The sequence below is a fragment of the Salvelinus alpinus genome, chromosome 27, assembly GCF_045679555.1.
Source record: "Salvelinus alpinus chromosome 27, SLU_Salpinus.1, whole genome shotgun sequence".
NCBI lineage: Eukaryota > Metazoa > Chordata > Actinopteri > Salmoniformes > Salmonidae > Salvelinus > Salvelinus alpinus.
The window spans coordinates 41,290,203-41,312,734 of NC_092112.1; the positions used below are offsets into that span (position 1 = coordinate 41,290,203).

The following is a 22,532-nucleotide window of genomic DNA, read 5'->3' on the forward strand; positions in this document are numbered from 1 at the left end:
ATAGTGTGTCAGGCCTGGCCCACTAGGCCCCACCATACACCCCCATGGCCTGTCAGCAATGTCACAGCTGTGCACAGCCTTTCCAACCACCTGCTCCCATTGAACCATCCAGACAGACAGACGCAGGGCAGAAGGCCTCTGAAAAGATAACAGGCCGGCCACAAGTATTTTTTGGGGCCTGTGAGATTGGGAAAGAATAGATGTGTTAAAGTAATGGTTCAGTTCTAGGCCACAGAAACTGTGTTGACAAATTGGATAAAGAGTTTACTTCTACATTCTTTAATCCCGCCAACCCATAATACACATGTAGGCCTATAGAAATACACTCTTTTGTGTGATTTTATCCCAACAAGAGGGTATGTTTTGTGTCCTAATGGTGACACTACTGCTCATTTAGTTATAATGATGATATTAACATGATTTGCAATATGTTGATTTTGTGTGAGGAGTTTAACATGAGTAGGCTAACACATATACAATACACATCTTGATTATAAACAAGAAATTAGAAAATCTTTAATGTCAAATCATAGAAAATACCAGAATTCTCAGGCATGGGTATACTGCACAGTGCTTGACCGCAGACTGACCAGAGGATGGCACTATTAGCAACAGACGAGTTATTAAAACATATCTAGTTGTTTCGAGAAGTTACTGTTTCTCCCCTAGTTGATGTAAACATCGAGGAGACAGAATAATTCTATTTTGACTATGGTCATACTACAGAGAACATCTGGACAGAACAAATAATGAACAAGAAGGAATACATTGAATTGCTTGCAACTATGATGATTGGACTGGATGACTAGAGTATGCAATTTCAATGGCATACATTTATGTAATTAATCAATCAAATATTCATATTCACAACATTAATATAAATGTCATGTAAAGGGATTGTATTCAAATTGAAATCTTTTTTTTTTCTTTACGACATTCTCGAGCGTGTTCAGGATGATATTATATTCCAAAGGTCCACCGTGATTCAAGGACCCACAGAGACCGCATTCTCCACAATAAGAAATTACTCATCCATGCAATTCCACAAGAGCGTTTAAACTAGATTAAACTATGAAATGTATTTTGTCGAGGGTTTAGAAGTGAATTTCGTCTTATCAAATACCTCACTACTTTCGCTAAACTGGAGCGTCACTTCTCACTTCATTGATGCTTTTAGCGCATGGGTTCTAGAATCAACTGCCGAGCGCATGCTCTGTGGGTAAGATCCGGGTTTTGGACAGGATGAACGCCAATTTCCAAGATGGCGGCGGAGGGAGGAGGGAAGGAGATGAACGAAATTAAAACTCAATTCACCACTCGGGAAGGTGTCTATAAACTCCTCACTCACTCCGAATATAGCCGCCCTAACAGGGTGCCTTTCAATTCACAGGGCTCGAATCCGGTGAAAGTCTCCTTCGTGAACGTCAACGACCAGTCCGGCAACGGCGACAGAATCTGTTTCAATGTGGGCCGGGAACTGTATTTTTATATCTACAAAGGCGTAAGAAAGGTACATAGCACTCATGTGACAATGCCTGTATTATCAAGAAGTGAATGTGTGTGTTCAAACGCATAGCAATTTGCTGTCCAGTATGGTATTTTCACTGACGTGCGCAGATAGCCAGACTAGGCCACTTAGCTATGGTGGCTAGCTAGCTAGCATCGCCACAGTTTGTTTTGCCCGCACCTTGTGGAGATATGCTGGTTTACATGTCACCCACCCACCTACTTAGCTATCTAGCTGGCCAGTTAACCAGTTCAATTCAAGTGAAGGGCCCTCCTTCTGTTATGGTGGACTGTTTACGCATAGGCATGAGATTACTCTTGTGTGATGCCTATTTGCTCTATATGAATATGAACGATTTAACCTTGGAGTGTGGGCAAAGGCTCGTGCCCGTCTTCAGTTCTGACATGTTGATTGACATCTGCAGTTTCAGAATATGTTAAATAAGACACGTTTCCTCGTTGACAGTGTATTTTGACGTTAGTGATAATTAACTAGTTGTGTTTTTAGTGCTCTTGTTTAATTGATTCTGCACAGGTTTTTTGCAATCATAGAATAGTTGACCATTGTATAGCAAGCTAGTTATGTGTGCTATGCTGCTGGTACTTCAAGGCCGCAAAGTCAGCGTTGTACAGTATTGTGGATGTGTGTTAGGTTGGAAGTAAACTGTGTTTGTTGATTCGGGATGATGATGTCATGCAAGTGATCTGTCTGGTTCTGACAGTGGTGGTGATGCAACATTTGGGGATGTCACTGCATCGAGCTGTATGCTTGTTTACGGTATCTAGTGACGATGATGATGATCATATGTCTGATCCACACATTTCTAAACTTGTTCAAAACATAAAATAAGTTAAACTTAGACCATTATCAGACACCAGTAAATAATCCATTGGCTGCTAGGGGCTTTCTAGTGTTATGATGAGGAAGATGTTTTACCACTTCCAGGACTTACTGTGTTGGCCTAGTTGGTTTTAAAGGTCCAATGCAGCTGTTTTTATCACAATAACAAATCATTTCTGGCTAACAATTATGTTTCTTACTGTGATTGTTTTCAATTAAAATTGTCAAAAAGAAACAAGTAGCTTTTTGTAAAAAGCTATTTCTCATGCAAGAATTTTGCACGAGTAGTCTTCAGTGAGGGACCTAATTGGAGGAGCTGAATGGGAAGGATATGTAACTAGAAAATTAGCTGTTATTGGGAACTCTTTGTTATTGGTCTATTAACTTTAACTGCCTGGTGATGTTGCCAGGCAGACCAAAACAATAATAAATTCCCCCTCCCTCGAGCATCCCATTGCTTCCTGCATGAACGCCCCCCTTTCGAGCACGGCATCTTCATGCTTGTGTGACACTAATGGTATTCTGTATTTTCCCTAATTGTCCTTGCTGCTAAAATGTGGCTTAAAAGGAAAATAAAAGTATCTGCTGTGTACCAGAGTCTTCCTAGCTAGCAAAGTGTCTGTCCTTCTCTCCAGCCTGCTGAACACCTGCCCCTTGCTGTCGTTAACAGAACTGCAGGAAAGCAGTGCCTGACAGGTGGGGGCGAAGGACACTGTCTACCATTGTCCTAGCTAGCCTCTTCTGTGGGGTTTATGGGCTGTTGGCATCCAACGTTATAGTGCATTACCGCCACCTACTGTACTGGATGCACCCCCCAAGTATTATTCCAACCTCCTAGTGTGCAAATATACACTGAACAAAAATATAAATGCAACATGTAAAGTGTTGGTTTCATGAGATTAAATAAAATGAAACAGAAATGTATCATATGCACAAAAAGCTTATTTTTCTGCACAAATTTGTTTACAACCTTGCTAGTAAGCATTTCTCCATTGCCATGATAATCCTCCCACCTGAGGAATATGATTTTATTTAATTACCATTATTTAACTAGGCAAGTCACTTAAGAACAAATTCTAATTTCCAATGACAGCCTAGGAACAGTGGGTTAACTGCCTTGTTCAGGGGCAGAACGACAGATTTTGACCTTGTCAGCTCAGGGATTCAATCTAGCAACCTTTCATTTACTGGCCCAACGCTCTAACCACTAGGCTACCTGCCGCCCCATGAAGAAGCTGATTAAACGGCATGATCATTACACAGGTGTATCTTATGCTGGGGACAATAAAGACCACTCTAAAATGTGCTGTTTTGTCACACAACACACAATGCCACAGATGTCTCAAGTTGAGGGAGTGTGAAAATTACATGCTGACTGCAGGAATGTCCACCAGAGCTGTTGCCAGATGATTGAATGTTCATTTCACTACCCCTAAGTTGCCTCCAACGTTGTTTTAGAGAATTTGGCAGTATGTCCAACCGGCCTTACCACCGCAGACCATGTGTATGGCTTCGTGTAGGAAAGTGGTTTGCTGATGTCAACATTGTGATCAGAGTGCCCCATGGTGGCAGTGGGATTATGGTAAGGTTTGTTAGAAGCTACGGACCAAGAACACAATTGCCTCACAGAGATCCTGAGGCCCGTTGTCGTGCCATTCCACCGCCATTACCTCATGTTTAATCCCCATATCGCAAGGATTTCTACACAATTCCTGAAAGCTGAAAATGTCCCAGTTCTGCCATGGCTTCCATACGCAAACATGTCACCCACTGAGCATGTTTGGTATGCTCTGGATCGACCTGTACGACAGCGTGTTCCAGTTCCCGCCAATATCCAGCAAGTTCGCACAGCCATTGAAGATGAGTGGGACAACATTCTACAGTCCACAATCAACAGCCTGACCAACTCGATGCAAAGGAGATGTTTCATGCAGCAAGAAGCAAAATGTGGTCACACCAGATACTGACTGGTTTTCTGATCCATGCCTCTACTTTTTAAACTTTTTTTAAAAAGGTATCTGTGACCAACAAATGCATATCTGCATTCCCAGTTATGTGAAATCCATAGATAAGGGCCTAATGCATTTTTCTACATTTGTAAAAACTATGAAATAACACATGGAATCATGTAGTAACCAAAAAACTGTTAAACAAATCAAAATGTTATTTTAGATTCTTCAAAGTAGCCACCCTTTGCTTTTGACAGCTTTGCACACTTGCCATTCTCTCAACCAACTTCACCTGGAACTTCCCACATATGTTGAGCACTTGTTGGCTGCTTTTTCTTCACTCTGCAGTCCAACTCATCCCAAACCCTCTCAATTAGGTTGAGGTCAGGTGATTGTGGAGGCCAGGTAATCTGATGCATCACTACATCACTCTCCTTCTTGGTCAAGGAGGTGTGTTGGGTAACTTTTTTAAATTAACTAGGCAAGTCCGTTAACAATTTCTTATTTCCGATCACGGCCTAGGAACAGTGGGTTAACTGCCTTGTTCAGGGGCAGAACGACAGATTTTTACCTCGTCAACTCAGGGATTTGATCTGGCAACCTTTCGGTTACTGACCCACCGCTCTAACCACTAGGCTACCTGCCACCCCTCATTGTCCTGTTGAATAACAAATTATAGTCCCACTAACTGCAACCCAGATGGCATGGCGTATCGCTGCAGAATGCTGTGGTAGCCATGCTGTTTAAGTGTGCCTTGAATTCTAAATAAATCGCAGACAGTGTCACCAGCAAAGCACCATCACACCTCCGCCATTCTTCACGGTGGAAACCACACATGCTGAGATCATCCATTCACCTACTCTGCGTCTCACAAAGACACTGCGGTTGGAACCAAAAATCTCACATTTGGACTCATCAGACCATAGGACAGGTTTCCATCGCTCGTGTTTCTTGGCCCAAGCAAGTCTCTTCCTCTTATTGGTGTCCTTTTAGTAGTGGTTTCTTTGTAGCAATTGGACCATGAAGGCCTGATTTCACGAAGTCTCCTCTGAACAGTTGATGTAGAGATGTGTCTGTTACTTGAACTCTCTGAAGCTGGGAACTCCTAATGAACTTATCCTCTGCAGCAGAAGTAACTCTGGGTCTTCCTTTCCTGTGGCTGTCCTCATGAGAGGCAGTTTCATCATAGCGCTTGATGGCTTTTGCACATTTTTATTTATTTAACTAGGCAAGTCAGTTAAGATCAAATTCTTATTTACAATGACGGCCTACCAAATGGCAAAAGGCCTTCTGCGGGGCTGCGATTAAAAATAAATAAAATATAGGACAAAACACACATCACGACAAGAAAGAACACAACACTACTACATAAGAGAGACCTAAGATGACAACACAGAATGGCAGCAACACATGACAACAGCATGGTAGCAACTAGAGGTCGACCGATTATGATTTTTCATACCAATTATTGGAGGACCAAAAAAAAAACGATACCGATTTTAATTTATTTGTAATATTGCCAATTACAACAATACTGAATGAACACTTATTTTAACTTAATATAATACATCAATAAAATCAATTTAGCTCAAATAAATAATGAAACATGTTCAATTTGGTTTAAATAATGCAAAAACAAAGTGTTGGAGAAGAAAGTAAAAGTGCAATTTATGCCATGTAAGAAAGCTAACGTTTAAGTTCCTTGCTCAGAACATGAGAACATATGAAAGCTGGTGGTTCCTTTTTAACATGAGTCTTCAATATTCCCAGGTAAGAAGTTTTAGGTTGTAGTTATTATAGGAATTATATGACTATTTCTCTCTATACGATTTGTATTTCATATACCTTTGACTATTGGATGTTCTTATAGGCACTTTAGTATTGCCAGTGTAACAGTATAGCTTCCATCCCTCTCCTCGCCGCTACCTGGGCTCGATCCAGGAACACATTGACAACAGCCACCCTCGAAGCAGCGTTACCCATGCAGAGCAAGGGGAACAACTACTCCAAGTCTGAGAGCGAGTGACGTTTGAAACGCTATTAGCGCGCACCCGCTAACTAGCTAGCCATTTCACATCGGTTACACCAGCCTAATCTCGGGAGTTGATAGGCTTGAAGTCATAAACAGCACAATGCTTGGAGCATTGCGAAGAGCTGCTGGCAAAACGCACGAAAGTGCTGTTTGAATCAATGCTTACGAGCCTGCTGGTGCCTACCATCGCTCAGACTGCTCTATCAAATCATAGACTTAATTATAACATAATACCACACAGAAATACGAGCCTTAGGTCATTAATATGGTCGAATCCGGAAACTATCCTCTCGAAAACAAAACGTTTATTCTTTCAGTGAAATACGGAACTGTTCCGTATGTTATCTAACGGGTGGCATCCATAAGTCTAAATATTCCTGTTACATTGCACAACCTTCAATGTTATGTCATAATTTGAGCCAGGCGGCCCAAACTGTTGCATGCTGACTCTGCGTGCAATGAACGCAAGAGAAGTGACACAATTTCACCTGGTTAATTTTGCCTGCTCACCTGGATTTCTTTTAGCTAAATATGCAGGTTTAAAAATATATACTTCTGTCTATTGATTTTAAGAAAGGCATTGATGTTTATGGTTAGGTACACGTTGGAGCAACGACCGTCCTTTTTCGCGAATGCGCACCGCATCGATTATATGCAAAGCAGGACACGCTATATCATCAACCATGTGTAGTTATAACTAGGGATTATGATTGATTGATTGTTTTTTATAAGATAAGTTTAATGCTAGCTAGCAACTTACCTTGGCTTCTTACTGCATTCGCGTAACAGGCAGGCTCCTCGTGAGGCAGGTGGTTAGAGCGTTGAACTAGTTAACCGTAAGCTTGCAAGATTGAATCCCTGAGCTGACAAGGTAAAAATCTGTCGTTCTGCCCCTGAACAAGGCAGTTAACCCACCGTTCCTAGGCCGTCATTGAAAATAAGAATGTGTTCTTAACTGACTTGCCTAGTTAAATAAAGGTGTAAAAATAAAATAAAAACGGCAAAATCGGCGTCCAAAAATTCAGATTTCCTATTGTTATGAAAACTTGAAATCGGCCCTAATTAATCGGCCATTCCAATTAATCGGTCGACCTCTAGTAGCAACACAACATGGCAGCTCACAACATGTTAGCAGCACAAAACAGGGTAAAAACATTGTTGGGCACAGACAACAGCACAAAGAGCAAGAAGGTAGAGACAACAATACATCACGCAAAGCAGCCACAACTGTCAGTAAGAGTGTTCATGATTTAAGTCTTTTTGAATGAAGAGATTGAGATAAATTGTCCAGTTTGAGTGTTTGTTGCAGCTAGCTGAGGCGAACTGAAAAGCCGAGCGACCCAGGGATGAGTGTGCTTTGGGAACCTTTAACAGAATGTGACTGGCAGAATGGGTGTTGTATGTGGAGGATGAGGGCTGCAGTAGATATCAGATAGGGGGGAGTGAGGCCTAAGAAGGTTTCGTAAATAAGCAACAACCATTGGCAGGGCTCTACGCTGAGATTTTTTTTGAGGAGCACATGTGCACCTCAGTTGAAAAATGTAGGAGCACATGAAAAAATCTCCTGAAGAGGCTATCCCTTTTCATTTATTTTTGTTGCACTAAATGTTATCCAAGTACTGTAGGGTCACTGGCGCTCCCAAATAAAATTGTCAGGTAGCACAGCAAAATATTTAGGAGCAGATGTGACCAAAATGGTAGCACCATAGAGCCCTGAGTGGGTCTTGAGACGGGTATACAGAGATGACTAGTTTACAGAAGAGTATAGGCTTTTGCGAATGCATTTGAAGAAACTTTCAAAGCTGTTAATTTTCCGCATTGACTGACCTTGACGTCTTAAAGTAATGATGGACTGTCATTTCTCTTCGCTTATTTGAGCTGTTCTTGCAATAATATGGACTTGGTGTTATACCAAATAGGGCTATCTTCGGTATACCACACCTACCACAGCACAAATTATTGGCACAAATTCATTAGAGAAATTCCACAAATTCACCTTTAACAAGGCACACCTGTTAACTGAAATGGGTTCCAGGGGACTACATCATGAAGCTGGTTGAGAGAATGCCATGAGTGTGCAAAGCTCTCATCAAGGCAAAGGGTGGCTACTTTGAAGAATCTCAAATATAACATATATTTTGATTTGTTTAACAGTTTTTTTTTGGTTACTACATGATTCCGTAAATTGGAGGGGGAAAAAACTATCATAAATTTTAGAATAAGGCTGTAACATAACAAAATGTGGAAAAAGTCAGGGGGTCTGAATACTTTCCAAAGGCACTGTAAAACACAGGAAAATCATGTTTTTGACTGCACTGCCCATTTAACATGGGGGACTTGTGGGCCACTTCTTGGATGGAGTAGATCTGTGTGGGAGATTGTAAGATATTTTAACACTTGTCACCAAGTTTTGTAAGTGTTCCTGACAAATAAATGGTCTACTGACCTTGTCACAATTGGCACAAAACCTTTTGTATAAGAGGGTCTGGATGTTGCTTTGGAGGCCTCTGTGCCCTGTCTGGAAAATAATTTAAGGGACAGACTGGTTTAATGCATCATAAAGGCCTACTTCTTCACTGAGTTCACTCCTGTCACCTTGTCATTTCCTGTAAACAGTGCTCTCTTAGCCCAGGTTGGTAAGATTGGCAAACCTGCCCTCCCCAGGACTGGACTCAGCAGGTCTCTATGTAGTCCTTCCTGTAGTCAGTGAAGCATACCAGAAGGGTATACCACAAGCCAGCTAACTTGCTTAAATCTTCTGATATAACTTTTTATTTTTGAGAGAGAAGCTTGAAATGTGTGTGGTCTAAATGATGAAACAAACTATAACACATCTAAGTTTAGCTTTTTTTAATTAAGAAGAAAACCAATAGTTATTTCTGCAGTCTTATTGGAGTTAGCCACCTAACTCATTGATCTTGTTTTGTAGAACACCCCTAGGTATAGGGATGCAGAGCTACTGCCTGTTGATTGGTTTTGAGGGTGCTGTTTGGTTTTATCACAAATTGTGCGTTTTTTATATATATATATATATATAGTGAATGTTCCCACTCTGGTCTTGCCATGTGCGCTCTAGCCAACCGCTCGCAGACAGTGCGATATAGCCTAGGCCTACATGATTAGGTTATTATGGACAAAAGAGCGAGATTCTTTTTATTTGTCAATCGCCAGCCAAGCATTGATTATCATGTCACCAGAATAAGACCCTTGATATTTATTGGAAAGGAGCATGAAGCTCATTACCGTGCATTTTTACTACCCTGTGAAGTTCATCATTTATTTCAGCTGTAGCGTAATAAACTGCATCTATTCCCAAGTCGTAGTGGGAGGACAACACAACACATCGTGTGACTCCAAGTTTACTTCGATATGATGGTTATTATATCAATATTTGCCCATAAAGGCATTTCTACCACCATTTCTCACATTATTCATTTTACAAAGATCCCACCTTGTCTAGTGTGTTTTTTGTTTTGTCGACGTTTGAAAAGTTTACTGACACATTTTCTGTTTCCGTCAGGCCTGTCGTGACTTTTTTTTGATCCAACATGTACTTTTACTTTACTTGCATAAAAAGGTTGGATGGAAACTAGGGATATGACAAAAATATATATTTTTCTTAACGTTTTAAGCTGCAATTTTTTTCTTTGATTTTCATTAAAACAATAACAAAATTTTCTAAAATTCACACTAATTCACAATGCTACTGCGCTGCTGCCAACAACGGGTTGGGTCTCACGGTGCGTCCCTTTCAAATGCAACTGTACTACCATCACTGTACCTCAGTTCCATCTCGCAAAGTTAGCATTTCCTTCTCATTTAACTTCTGAAAGCCATACAGGAATTCGCTGCTGTCGCTTGCCTCTCTCTGCCATTTGTCCAACTGTTAACGACGGTGACGTAGTGGTAGAAAGTCGACTCCAAAATCATTTATTCCTCTAATCATTGCACGTCTACTCCCATTTCTGAGTGTCAGGATTCGATTCCGCTACGAATCGACTCTTACGATTTAAGTATTTTTGCTGTACTTCCGAGAACACAAACACTCACAGCTTTCATAGCGAGCAATGAGGGACTGACATTCTGACCACACCGCTCGCGTCGCAAAATAAATGTACACGTTATTCAATCACTGCACCCACACTGCTCGCGCGCGCCAAACAAAGCGTCTGCGTTGCCAAACGCTAAAATAGTAGTCAGTTCTATTTGTGACGCTGAACATGGTGGAAGTCCTGCCTCTCCCATCTACTCATTGGTTCATAGAAGCATATACCCACGTGCCATCTCCTCATTAGTTATACCCACGTGGGTGATTGAAAAATTTACTGAGGTCGGTTGTGGTAATACACCTATTATGAAAGTTAGATGCCAATCGCCATATAAAGTCCAAAAAGGAAAAATCCTGGAAGGTGGAGAGATGACTAGAAACAAATCGGTTGACTGTTTTATTTGTGGATTAATTGTCGGAGTAGAGGACCTTGTGCATTTTCAGGTAAAATAACTCAACGTTTATATCCCAGGACAAATTAGCTAGCAACTGCAAGCTAGCTAGCTAAATTGACATAAATGTTTAATGCTTTCGACCTGTCCCCAAATTAAGATAATTGGTTCAGAGTTTGTTTTGATATTTCAATCTGCCTGCTGTGATCGCATTTGGTGTGGGGGGGGACAAAATCAATTTGCGCACTATGGTGAACGCGTTTGGGCATGGTGTGAGAGTAAGGGGAGGGGCACAACAGGCAGGTCGGCCACCAGGCAGGCAGACAGAACCGCGCACTAGGCCTATATATCAGCAATCTAAGCTGTATCTCGCAATGGAATGAAGTATCTCACAATTTCTTGGCTTGCAATTTCAGTAAAGCAGGGCCTATCAATGAATAGGCTACGATATTCTACACGCAACAGACCGAAGACTGAACACACACTCGTGTCATTAGTGAAGAGAAAGAGCAGGGGTGTAATTATTAGTCCAAACCAGTGGTCACCAATCAGTCAATCGCCAAACATTTCTATAATTATTTTTTTTTTTAAACGGATTAAGTATTATTAGTTTTGCGGTAGGTGTACTGAATTCAGCTGCCCTGCGTGCTAGGTAGTAAAAGTGTTCCCATTTTGAGCTATTTAATCTGTCTGAATGTAGAAACTTCTACCCGGAAGGCCGGGAGAGCAAATCAAGTGCCCCTATAGGCCTACTGCTGGCTAATCAGATCACCATGTCTGCAGCTTCCACGAGCCCATAGCAAAGTTGATACTGACATTTCTAAACTTTTAAAAACATGACTAGAGACTGTCAACTAATACCGCAAAGAACAGCTGTTTTTCTGAGTGACTGAATGTTTACATTTTTTTTCAGCACTGTCAACACTTAAATAAGCCAGAAAATGCGCTTCTCCCTATCCACTCCCGCTACAAAGATTGGCTTATGTTATTAGCGGCTTGTCTTTTTTAATATTGAGGAATATTTCATGTTCTCTGGTGATAGGAGTAAGAACATGAATTCATGCATGAGGCAGAAATAATGAAATGTGGTGCAAGACGGTGGCCCCTTTTTGGTCAGTCTCAGTGGAGGAAACGAGAGCTGAGAAACGGTGAGGCTGACTATCAGATGCAGGCACAATCAGTCCAGTAAAATTAAAAGGAATTATTTCAGTTTTTGCTCACTCAGCTGGCTTGCACAAACCTAATTGCTACAGAACGGTTTTTAATAGGTTATTAAAGGTACAATATACAGAATTTGCTCCGCCATTTCCTGGTTGCTAAAATTCTAATAGTTTACCCAATTTCGGTTTGTGACAAAACAAGCAGTGTGTAGATAATCATTGTACCATCTAAACCCATGTGAAATATTTTTTTCAATAATCTGCTTTTTGAAGCTGGTACACAAAACCGAAAGTAAAATACGCATAAACCAAACTTAAGAACCTGAAGCATAGAAAGTGCACATAGAACATATTTACCGCTTCTTAGACTTGCTATTAATGAGTGACAGATCTATAGCTCACATTTCTATGTGAATTTGGTTGGGTCGCCCAAAAAGTTACTTATTGAGCGGTAGATCTCGGCCTCCATTTTGAAAAGTGATCTCGGCTCAAAACATTTTGCAACTAAAAGGAGAATTTCTATTGGATAAATGCTGGTAGGTTGCTCCCTGTTTGCTTCCGTTTAAGAAACGGTTTGCAACAGAATCGGCATAATGAATACGCCCCAGGCGAGCCGGTGCGAGGAAGGCAGAAAAAGCTGTGATGTGAATATGTCTTGATAATCTGTCTAGCATGCCTTGCAAATTTACCAAAGTAGCCTAAAGTTATATTTAAATTACACAATTTCCCCCAGGTCTTATAGGCTATCGTCTAGTTAGGCTATAACACGGAAAATCATGTTTTGTGATAACTGCACTATTTACATTTTTCTTTCATGTTAAAGATCACACTTTTGTTTAAGTTTTTAACTTTAAAATGTTCACACCCCTAATAGAAACCTGGTTATTGACATTAATTTTCAATCACTCACTGTCATCACTCATGCTGGAGCTCGGAGTTAGCAGGTCTGACAGAGCATTTATGTGCTCCCTGTTGTGGCTCTTGGTGTGTGTGATTGAATTTGTCATGGTGTCTTTCATCTGAGGGTACACAGATCAGCAAGATCTGATCCTGAGTGGAACTCTGAATTTTCCTCTCAGACGTAGGCTTGGCCTCATCAATTGCCTGTCTTTTGTGTGTTTTGAATGAGTTTCACATGACATGAGTTAAAGTTTAAAGTGCCATGGATAGAATAGGCCTATGGTCATTGGTTTGTCGAGGGCTTTGGAGCAGCATGGATTCTTGGCATATCAAAGTGTGCTGGCCATGCTCTGACAGATCTGTCAGCAGTCTTATAACAGCCATATAATCTCCCTCGCTGCCTCCGATGATCCTCCACTCAGTTGCATCACCAGGGTCTCAGACTGATTCCTACAGTATCATCCCTTGGGCCAGGAGTTTTTCTGAATTTCCTCAGAGAAGCTTAGGTAAAACTATGGCCAGGTGCTTTTCCTGGTCAGTTCACGTGGACAGGAAAAACTCTTGGCCTAATCGTCACCAATATAGCTACTTATCTTACAAGTGATAACCTAGCCTATACTTTCGGGGGGCCTCAAATCCAGCTGCAGTGACCTACTGTACCACTCACTGCCTAGTACCAACCAGCTGTCCACAAACCCTTACTCTTAGATGTTTTACATCCATGAATTTGACATCCGCTGTTAAATTACCGACATTACAAATGACCCCTCTTATAGTGTTTATACGGCAGCATCTCTCTGATTAGAGAGATGGTCACCCCAGAGGTGCGTCTCTGCCCTAGCCACCTGTTGGTAGACATTGGCACTGCAGCTCTCTTTCGCTCTTTCTGTCTCTGTTTCTGCCTCTCGCTCTCTCTGGGCTAATGATTGGTCGGGCAGTAGGACCAGCGTCTTGTGCCTCTGGAGATAGCCTAATAATGAATTTACAGACATGCGATACCTCAAATGCCCTTGATATGATTGTCCTTGGGCAGGTTCGACAGTGTTGCTACTTGCTAGGTTATGATTTTTTTAAACCGTGTGTGAGGGATGGTGGATCTGACTATGCATCCACATACCAGTATGTATTGTAAAAATACCGTCTATAATGATATGTGATAAAGAAATGAAAAATTGGAATACTTAAAAAAATTCAGCTTATTACGCTATACCGCAATAAACGTAAGTTCAAATGCTGAGACCATTGATTGCTTTTGACCAAGAAGTGATAGGTTGGCTCTCTGTCAGCACCATGTACAGCACCCTACACACTAAAGCAAGGCTGTTGAAAACTTAGGCTGGCTAAGGAAGTAATTTTATCATTCCATACCCTAGGTTTTTGCTGAAATGACACCGCTGGCTATACCACAAAGATTTTTTTTAAATCAAACAGCTAGATTGTTTACCTTTTCAAAAGATCCTCTGGAACTTCCTGAATAATCGATCATTCCATTCTCAATCTTCTTGTAAGATCCCCCTCAAATGCCAGTTGGGTTAGTTTTAGTTTTCCTTGGGTGTAGCATGCTTCTTCTGTGCTGACTGAACCCATTTGTCAAAGTGGAAAAGGAGTTCTCGCATGAAGCTGTGGATGCCCCAAAAGTCAGTCCATGTGCAGTAAGCACGGTCGGCATAGCGGAGAGAGGCCCAGAGATTCGTTTGCAGGATATCAAGTGGGTCCATATGTCCTCATTGGCGGAAAAACTGGCAAGTGACACTAAACTCCGCTTCCACCAAATCTGTTTTGCTTAGATCCAGCAGTGGTTTCACCTTTTTCACATCTGGAAAGTCATGGCTCTCTAGGTCAAGGGCATACAGGGCCTCCACCAGTTGGCTGTTGCGTTCGCTCAATCAATCTGACATTTCACCAATGAACGCGTCCAAGAACAGTCTTTTTACACTCAGTCTTTTCTCTGTCCTCATGGCCTACTGTACTGCCCACCATGTATTGCTGGAGATTTGTACTTACATAACGTTGTCGTTTGCTTGGAGCTGGTGGTGAGTCAGTGCCACTGGCACGGAACTGTGCCCAAATGGTTTCGAACTCGCTGTCACACCTCAGCTTCTCAACACACTCCAACGCACTGCGGACCACTTTGACTCCAGTGTAAAGATCTGTTGCTTTTGCATGAAGTAATTTGTTTGGAGGATCGAGAAGACTGATTCTGTAACCATGGTGGCTGTAAATTTAAAGCCAGGGTCCGTCACTGCCTTCAGCAGCCCTGTAGCCTCGAGGCTTACTTCTGTGTTGTACAAACATGGGCATTCGATGTCACAGAGGACCTTCACAATGCTGTCAACTTTTAACAACCACTGACACAGTTGCCATGTGTCCCCTTCTCCTTTGGCTTTGTTTGAGTACTTTAGCGAAGCCTATTTCTGATATCCACCGTGGCAGATTAGCTGGTTCGAGCTAGCTAAATAGGCTAAGGCTAACACTAACATTTTTTAAATATTTTTTTTTACAGCTAGCTAAGAAGCTAGCAATTCTGTAGTGGTGGGGCATGAGGTAGAGTTGAGAGAAGCAGCTTCAATAGTGACCTTGACCCCCCCGCCCTTATAAATCTAAATCAAATATTACAGGTGGAGGCGTGTCATGTTATTCACTTAGCCTACCACAGATGAGAAGCGTTTTTCCCCCCGCTTTTTATGGAAACCCAAAGGAGTCATACCTAACCCACCCCAGTGGCTTTCCATAGTCTCCCTATACACACCGCGGCGTGCGCTGTCCATGGTGCTGACGCAGCGGAGATACAGATTCTGTGCCAACTTGTCACTCAATCATTAGAACTTTTTTGCTATTTTTTTTAAATATTGGCATATAAAACTTCACTGAGGGGGCTAAGCCCCCGTTTGCCCCCTCGTGGATCCACGCCAGCATATATACTGATTGTTTCAAGCAAAACTACCAAACCTATTGGTGATGGAAAATCTGAGCAATCAAATAAAATCTAATGTAAGCCCTGATCAGCGTGTAACCTACATATAGTCAGATGAGTTGTCACCGGTGGTAGCTTAGGCTATTTTTATTCCGGTAAAACACAATTTAACACACATTTGATCAAAAAGAACCTATCAAATGACATTGGGTTGTCATCTGACTAATAAAGCCTTATGTTCCCCAAGCCATTTTACAAACATTTTAATGCTGAAGGTGACGCGCAGATGTGCCAGATCAGGAATAGGCCTACCTCCTCATTGGTCAGCTCTCGACGCAGTGCATTTTGACTAGGCTACTGATATTGCCTGGGGTTGTTCGACATGAAAAATTATTTGTAGATCAATGACTGTCAACACAATGACATACTTAAGCTCGACACTGTAAGAGCGGACGCAGGCCGATGCAGTCGTATCTTAAACATTTGAACTGAGGACGTTGCTTATCGGTGGTGAATTGTTGCATCTCTACTAATATTGTTGCTATAGGGCAATTCCACGATATGGGAATTGTGCTGAGACTGATTTTTCACTTAAAATGTATGCCAAACAAATAACATTGATTTCAAAGTTTAACAAACCATACAACTATGCACAAGGAATGCTTTTAACAATTTACACAAGCATTTTTACACAATCATTTACTGGAAGAACTGTGCAGATGCTAAGTTTGGTAACAGAATTTTGGTAAAATCTCTTCTTCTTTATGTGTCTTGCACAAACCAATAACCATAGGCCTATTCTATTCATGGTACTTTCCACAAACTCTGTTAAATATCTGCTCTGAATGAAGATTCAATGTATGCAGAAAGAGTGGGGTGTCAGATATGTCATGACAGGTACACAGGTACAGGTACACAAAGGTATAAATATGCAATATCCTCCTTTGCATGTTTTGGGTATTAGTCTACACTATTTTAATGAGCTCTGCCCCCAAACGAGATCAAATGTGTTTTGTCCGGACCGCACCAAATCTTCACCAATCATAGATGTCTGTTTCACAAGTTTGGACATCAAAGTACAGCACAGTAGAGTACAGTACATTATAGTATACTCAACTCTAGTGTGTGCTGTGTACTTTAGTGAGCTGTACTCTACTTTTCTTTACTGTGCTGTACTGTCCAAACTTGTGAACCCTACTGTGGTCTGTGACTACTATGATTTACCATTGTAGCCAATTCAATTGCAGAAATTCTGTTACTGATTTTTTTTGTTTAGAGGATTACATTACTGATTTTGTAATGGAATTTAGTTTTAATCGCTTAACAATTTAATAAACACATTTGCTATCAGTAAAAACACTTAACTAATTGAAAGGTCTACCTTGTTACTTCTGTGAACTTTCATTAATCTCCCTCATGAAGGAGAGCGATATGAAAATATCTTAAAGATATGTGGGTTTTTGTTAATGGAATTAAGGCTCAAGGCAACGTTTCTTAAATGCTGGAGAATAATTTATTTTTTTCTAATACCTTTTTAAGACTTTTTCTTGTAGATGTAAGACCCGTTTTCCATCTGTTTGACCAGAAATCCATGCCTTTCATTATTCCAAGTTTTTAGGATGGAAAATGGTTGAACAATTTATATGTACCTTAATTCCTCAACATTATAGACTCTTCGCTTTCATTTGACACCCAATTTGACGTTCTCCTATGAACTTCACATATTGGTGATCATGGGTCCTTTTACATGGAAATGATACCATTTCTCATTAGGTCAATGATTATCTGCAAGTGTTATATAGACAGGAGGAATGGTTTTGTAAAATAACTGAGGTGTATGTTCAAGATAATTGCTGTACCTGTGAGTCAGACTTTGTGTCCTGTGTTTCTCCACGTTTGTAGGCGGCTGACCTGAGCAAGCCCATAGACAAGAGGATATACAAAGGAACGCAGCCCACGTGTCATGACTTCAACCCCCTCACAGCCACAGCGGAGAGCGTCTCCCTGCTCGTGGGTTTCTCGGCCGGCCAGGTGCAGCTCATTGACCCAATCAAGAAGGAGACCAGCAAGCTCTTCAATGAGGAGGTAGGTTTAACAGAGTTTACTTTAGCCAAGCTGGCTAAGATGGGTGTCCTGTGGTTGAATATCAATGTATGTTGTTGACTGCCTATTGGGAGGAAACTGTTTTCTAATGCAAAATGAGAGTAAAGGTTCTGTTCCAATATCCAATGTATTAGGCATGCATTTAAGTGTAACGCAAGTGTTGATATCTTGTTTGAATGCATGTCTGACACTTGAGTTATTTGTCTCTCGCTGACAAGCCACTGTCTCCCCCTCTCTCCCTCAGAGACTGATAGACAAGTCTCGTGTGACATGTGTACGGTGGGTTCCGGGCTCAGAGAGCCTCTTCCTAGTGGCCCACTCCAGCGGCAGCCTGTACCTGTACAACGTAGAGCACACCTGTGGTACCACGCCACCCCACTACCAGCTCCTCAAACAGGGCGATGGCTACGCCGTGCACACCTGCAAGAGCAAGTCGGCCCGCAACCCCCTACTGCGCTGGACAGTAGGTGAGGGGGCGCTGAACGAGTTTGCATTCTCCCCCGATGGGAAGTTCCTTGCGTGCGCCAGCCAGGACGGCTTCCTGCGCGTGTTTGGTTTCGATGCAGCCGAGCTGCACGGCACAATGAAGAGCTACTTTGGCGGGTTGTTGTGCGTGTGCTGGAGCCCAGACGGACGATACATAGTGGCCGGGGGGGAGGACGACCTAGTGACCGTCTGGTCCTTCTCAGACTGCAGGGTGATCGCCAGGGGCCACGGCCACAAGTCGTGGGTGAGCGTGGTGGCGTTTGATCACTGTACTACCAGCGTGGAGGACAGCGACCCACCTGCCGAGTTCAGTGGGAGCGACGAGGAGTTCCACGAGCAGATCCACTTTGGAGGGGGGCGGGACCGGGCCAATAGCTCCCAATCACATCTCTCCAAGAGGAACTCTACAGACGGCAGGCCAGTCAGCGTGACCTATCGCTTCGGCTCGGTGGGCCAGGACACCCAGCTGTGTCTGTGGGACCTGACTGAGGACATCCTGTTTCCCCACCTGCCCCTGTCACGTACCAGAACTCACACTAACGTCATGAGTTCCACCAGCCCCCCGGCTACTGGGGCGGCCACTACTAATACTACTACTACTACTGCTGCTGCTGCTACTACCACTACTACTACTACTACTACTGCTACTACTACTACTACTCCTACTAACCCACCCGGTACCAATGGCAACAACACAGTGAGCAGTAGTAGTGGTAACAGTGGCGGCCCCGCTAACTCGCTCCCCACCCCCCTGCCGCGCTCCAACAGCCTGCCACACTCCTCCGGCCCCGCAGGGGGCAGCACCACGCCTAACTGCCACACGAGCAGCAGCAAAGGAAGCAGCATCATCGACAGCACCTTCATCGCCACGGGCGTCAGCAAGTTCGCTACACTGTCGCTGCACGACACACGTAAGGAGCGCCACGAGAAGGACCACAAACGCAACCACAGCATGGGCCACATCAGCAGCAAGAGCAGCGACAAGCTCAACCAACTGAGCTCTGCGGCGCGGACGGCCAAAGCAGATGCCGCTAAGACTCTGGGCACGCTGCTGTGCCCGCGCATGGAGGAGGTTCCTCTGCTGGAGCCGCTGGTGTGTAAGAAGATCGCTCATGAAAGACTCACTGTGTTAATCTTCCTGGAGGACTGTCTGGTCACAGCCTGCCAGGAGGGCTTCATTTGCACATGGGCGAGGCCCGGTAAAGTGGTGAGTCTGTTACAACCCCTAACCACTAGACATATGGGCCAGGCCTTGGAAAGTGGTGAGTCTTAACCCCAAGCCACTTTCAACCCCAGACACTTCAGTTTGACATCTAACACCTAGACTAGACACTTCTCATAAATCTCTGAAAATGATTGAGTGAGTTGGGGTTTGCGACGCAGCATCCTCTTTTGCCCACTGTGATTCGCTTACAAGGGTGATTATCAATCCAGGATCTTAATTAGATTTTCTTTATGATGATGAAAACGTACCGTTTCCCCTCAATTACCTAAGTTTGAATTCAAATTGTTTTACCGTTCTGAGTGTCCAAAAACCATCTCTTCTCCTCTAACTCATTCCCCTCTGCTCTCTTCCTCCACAGGGCTTACTATCATCTCAGAACCCGGCCAACTCTCCTAGTGGGACTGTTGTATAGCCCTGGTGCTGGTGCTGCTAAACTAAACCGAGCTCCAACAGACCACAGACAAGACGGGACAGGATGACCTGGCCACACCTCGCCACAGCCCTGCAGCGCTGTTCTCTCTCTCTCTCTCACACACCTTCATCACAATCACCACTACTGAAGCTCTTTTTGTTCTGCTAATCTTTAGATAGAAAGATGGATAGGTAACGTGGGCCATTGAGGGTAGATGGGTTGGCCCACAGTCTGAAAAGAGTGTAAAGGATCATGTGAAAGGTGCAAAATGCTTGAAATCGTCCAGGAGGATTTAAAGCGTTGTTCAGAGAGGGAGGCTGGCTGCGATGTGTTTACTTTTTCACCTCCCTCCCTCTCTCAACATTCTCTTTCCCGGTCCAAAAATAACCCCTGTAAAAAGCTACAGCTTGTTTTCAGACTGTGCTTGTCTCTAATAGCGTGGCCTCCTCCAGAAACCACCCCTAGCCACTACTACCCCCTAGGCACTTAATGTAGATCTGAAAGACCGTGGATAGGTTTAATCAATATGGTAGTAGGCACATTTCTCCACTATTCAGTCCTCTCAGATCTAGCCTAGGTATTAGGGGCTAGGTGTTGTCTTGGGACAGGTGCTATCTCGTTTAGCTAGTTCCTCATCCATGACTAACCCTGGTGGAGTTGGATCACATGTTCATAGCAAAGGGAGACCGGAGCAGTTTGCTTCCTATACAATAAAAAAATATTTTTGAATTTAAATCAGAATATCACAGCTTGAGTACGTTGCACTGATTTTATTGTTTATGTTAATTTTTATTCATAATTATGATCGGACAAAAACAAGATGGTTCAAGACAGCCTTTGGATGCACTTGGGTTGTGGCGAGTAATCTCTGTCTGGACGCTGAAATCATAGTTGTTGTTTTTTGAAAGAAGAAAAAGAGTTCTTTGCACTTAATAGTTTGTTAGAAGAGAATGGCTTTACAATTTTGGAGTGTGCAAGGACTCCCCCGACAAGGTTGTTAAAAATATAAATAGAATTAAAAACCTTTATCTATTGAACATTTATTTTAATATTGTTTCAGATTTAAAAATGGGCTCTGTATTATATGTAAATATTGTACTTCAATGATTTGGTGAAATTATCATTGTTACACTAGTTTGAAGTTCTTCATTTCAGAAAATAGTGATATTTCTAATTCAGAAAAATATACATAATAATATTAAAAATGAATCTTGAATATGCAGGTTCATGTTTTTTCCTTTCTGTTGTACATTAAGAGAATTCAGGTGTATTTTTCATAATGAAATGTTTGTTATAGGAGATGTCTCTATGGAATCCTCTTTATCTAGTAGGTAGTGCTGAAAGCTGAAAGCTGGTTTTCCCAGTCCCAAACTCGCTCCTGCACCCTATGCACTTGTGAAGTCCTGAGAGCATGGCCGCAGGAAGATGTTTTGGGTTGGGGGTGCTGTCGACGAGGTTCTGAGTAATATTTTTCTCTGCTATGCTGAGAGGATTATATAGGTATAGGAAATGTGGAATTTGAAAGACTAGATATAATCTTTACCATATTGCTCATATACCTATCCAATCTTCTTAGATCTCCACAAGTGTCACAGGGCTTAGGTGCTAGTGGTTGTTTTGGGACTGGGCCGTAGGCTAAGGTAGGAGCCGTCTAATTCAGCCATCACTCAGAGCTCAGGTAAACCACAGAAGACTAACGCTAACATAATTCTCTTACCCATTATTAGGCCCCAGTACATAAAACATCTGTGAATTCACTTACCTACCTAGTATAAAAATATGACTAAACCGGTGTTATAGGTGTGTGTGGACTATGGCCGATACATGAGTAATGACAATGGGACTGTGTCAACCAGAAATGTGTGTGAACCACATTTCTGGTCAACTGACACTGTTGATAAACGTCGCTACTTGATGGCGGTATGAGTGCTGGGCCTTGTTTACGGGGGTGCAACATTATGAAACGTTCACAAAGAAATGTATTGTCTAGAAAAGATATGGGAATATCTGTTGTGTAGATGGGGACTAGAGTTAGCTCTATTCATGACATTTCTAGGTGCCCATTTCAGCTGAGCGTTATCCGAAAGCTTCATAGCACTGAGATCATCTTACAACCATTGCCTACAATGGACTTCTATAACAATTATTTTAGCGCTGTGAAGCGTCCGGGAAACTCGCACCCGAGTGTTTCACCTCCCTGAACCCACCCCAGGAGATGAGGGAGTTTTGTGAAGCACCCAGGTAGGCAGTGTGAGGATTCTCCAAGGTCTAACAGTGGCAGTATTTTTCTTTTCTCCATGTGACACCTATTAAACAACTTTGACAGACCTCGTTGTCTCCGACCTCCAGTCTTTACTAGTAGACCTACGGGCTGAATGAGTATGAATGGACAGTCAGTCAAGAGTTTCCTCTCAATTCTGTTTTATTCACACTTGAATTAAACAATTCTGATTGTAGCTGTAACACTCTGTTTTGGTAGTATTGAGTGGACAAATGACACTTCAATTTCATTTGAACAGACTACTGTCTCAAATCACTAAACATAATGTTTTGTTTGACCAACT

The 22,532-nt window shown here is 42.5% G+C and overlaps 1 protein-coding gene across 1 annotated transcript; it reads left to right on the plus strand.

The window, feature by feature from the left end:
• The first annotated feature begins 1,188 nt into the window (after window positions 1-1,188).
• LOC139556580 (WD repeat-containing protein 20-like) lies at window positions 1,189-22,296 on the plus strand. The gene is made up of 4 exons (XM_071370706.1): window positions 1,189-1,510; window positions 17,645-17,827; window positions 18,090-19,538; window positions 19,915-22,296. The coding sequence occupies exons 1-4, from the start codon at window positions 1,262-1,264 to the stop codon at window positions 19,966-19,968; spliced, it is 1,935 nt and encodes a 644-aa protein (XP_071226807.1). The 5' UTR covers window positions 1,189-1,261; the 3' UTR covers window positions 19,969-22,296.
• Window positions 22,297-22,532: the final 236 nt, after the last annotated feature.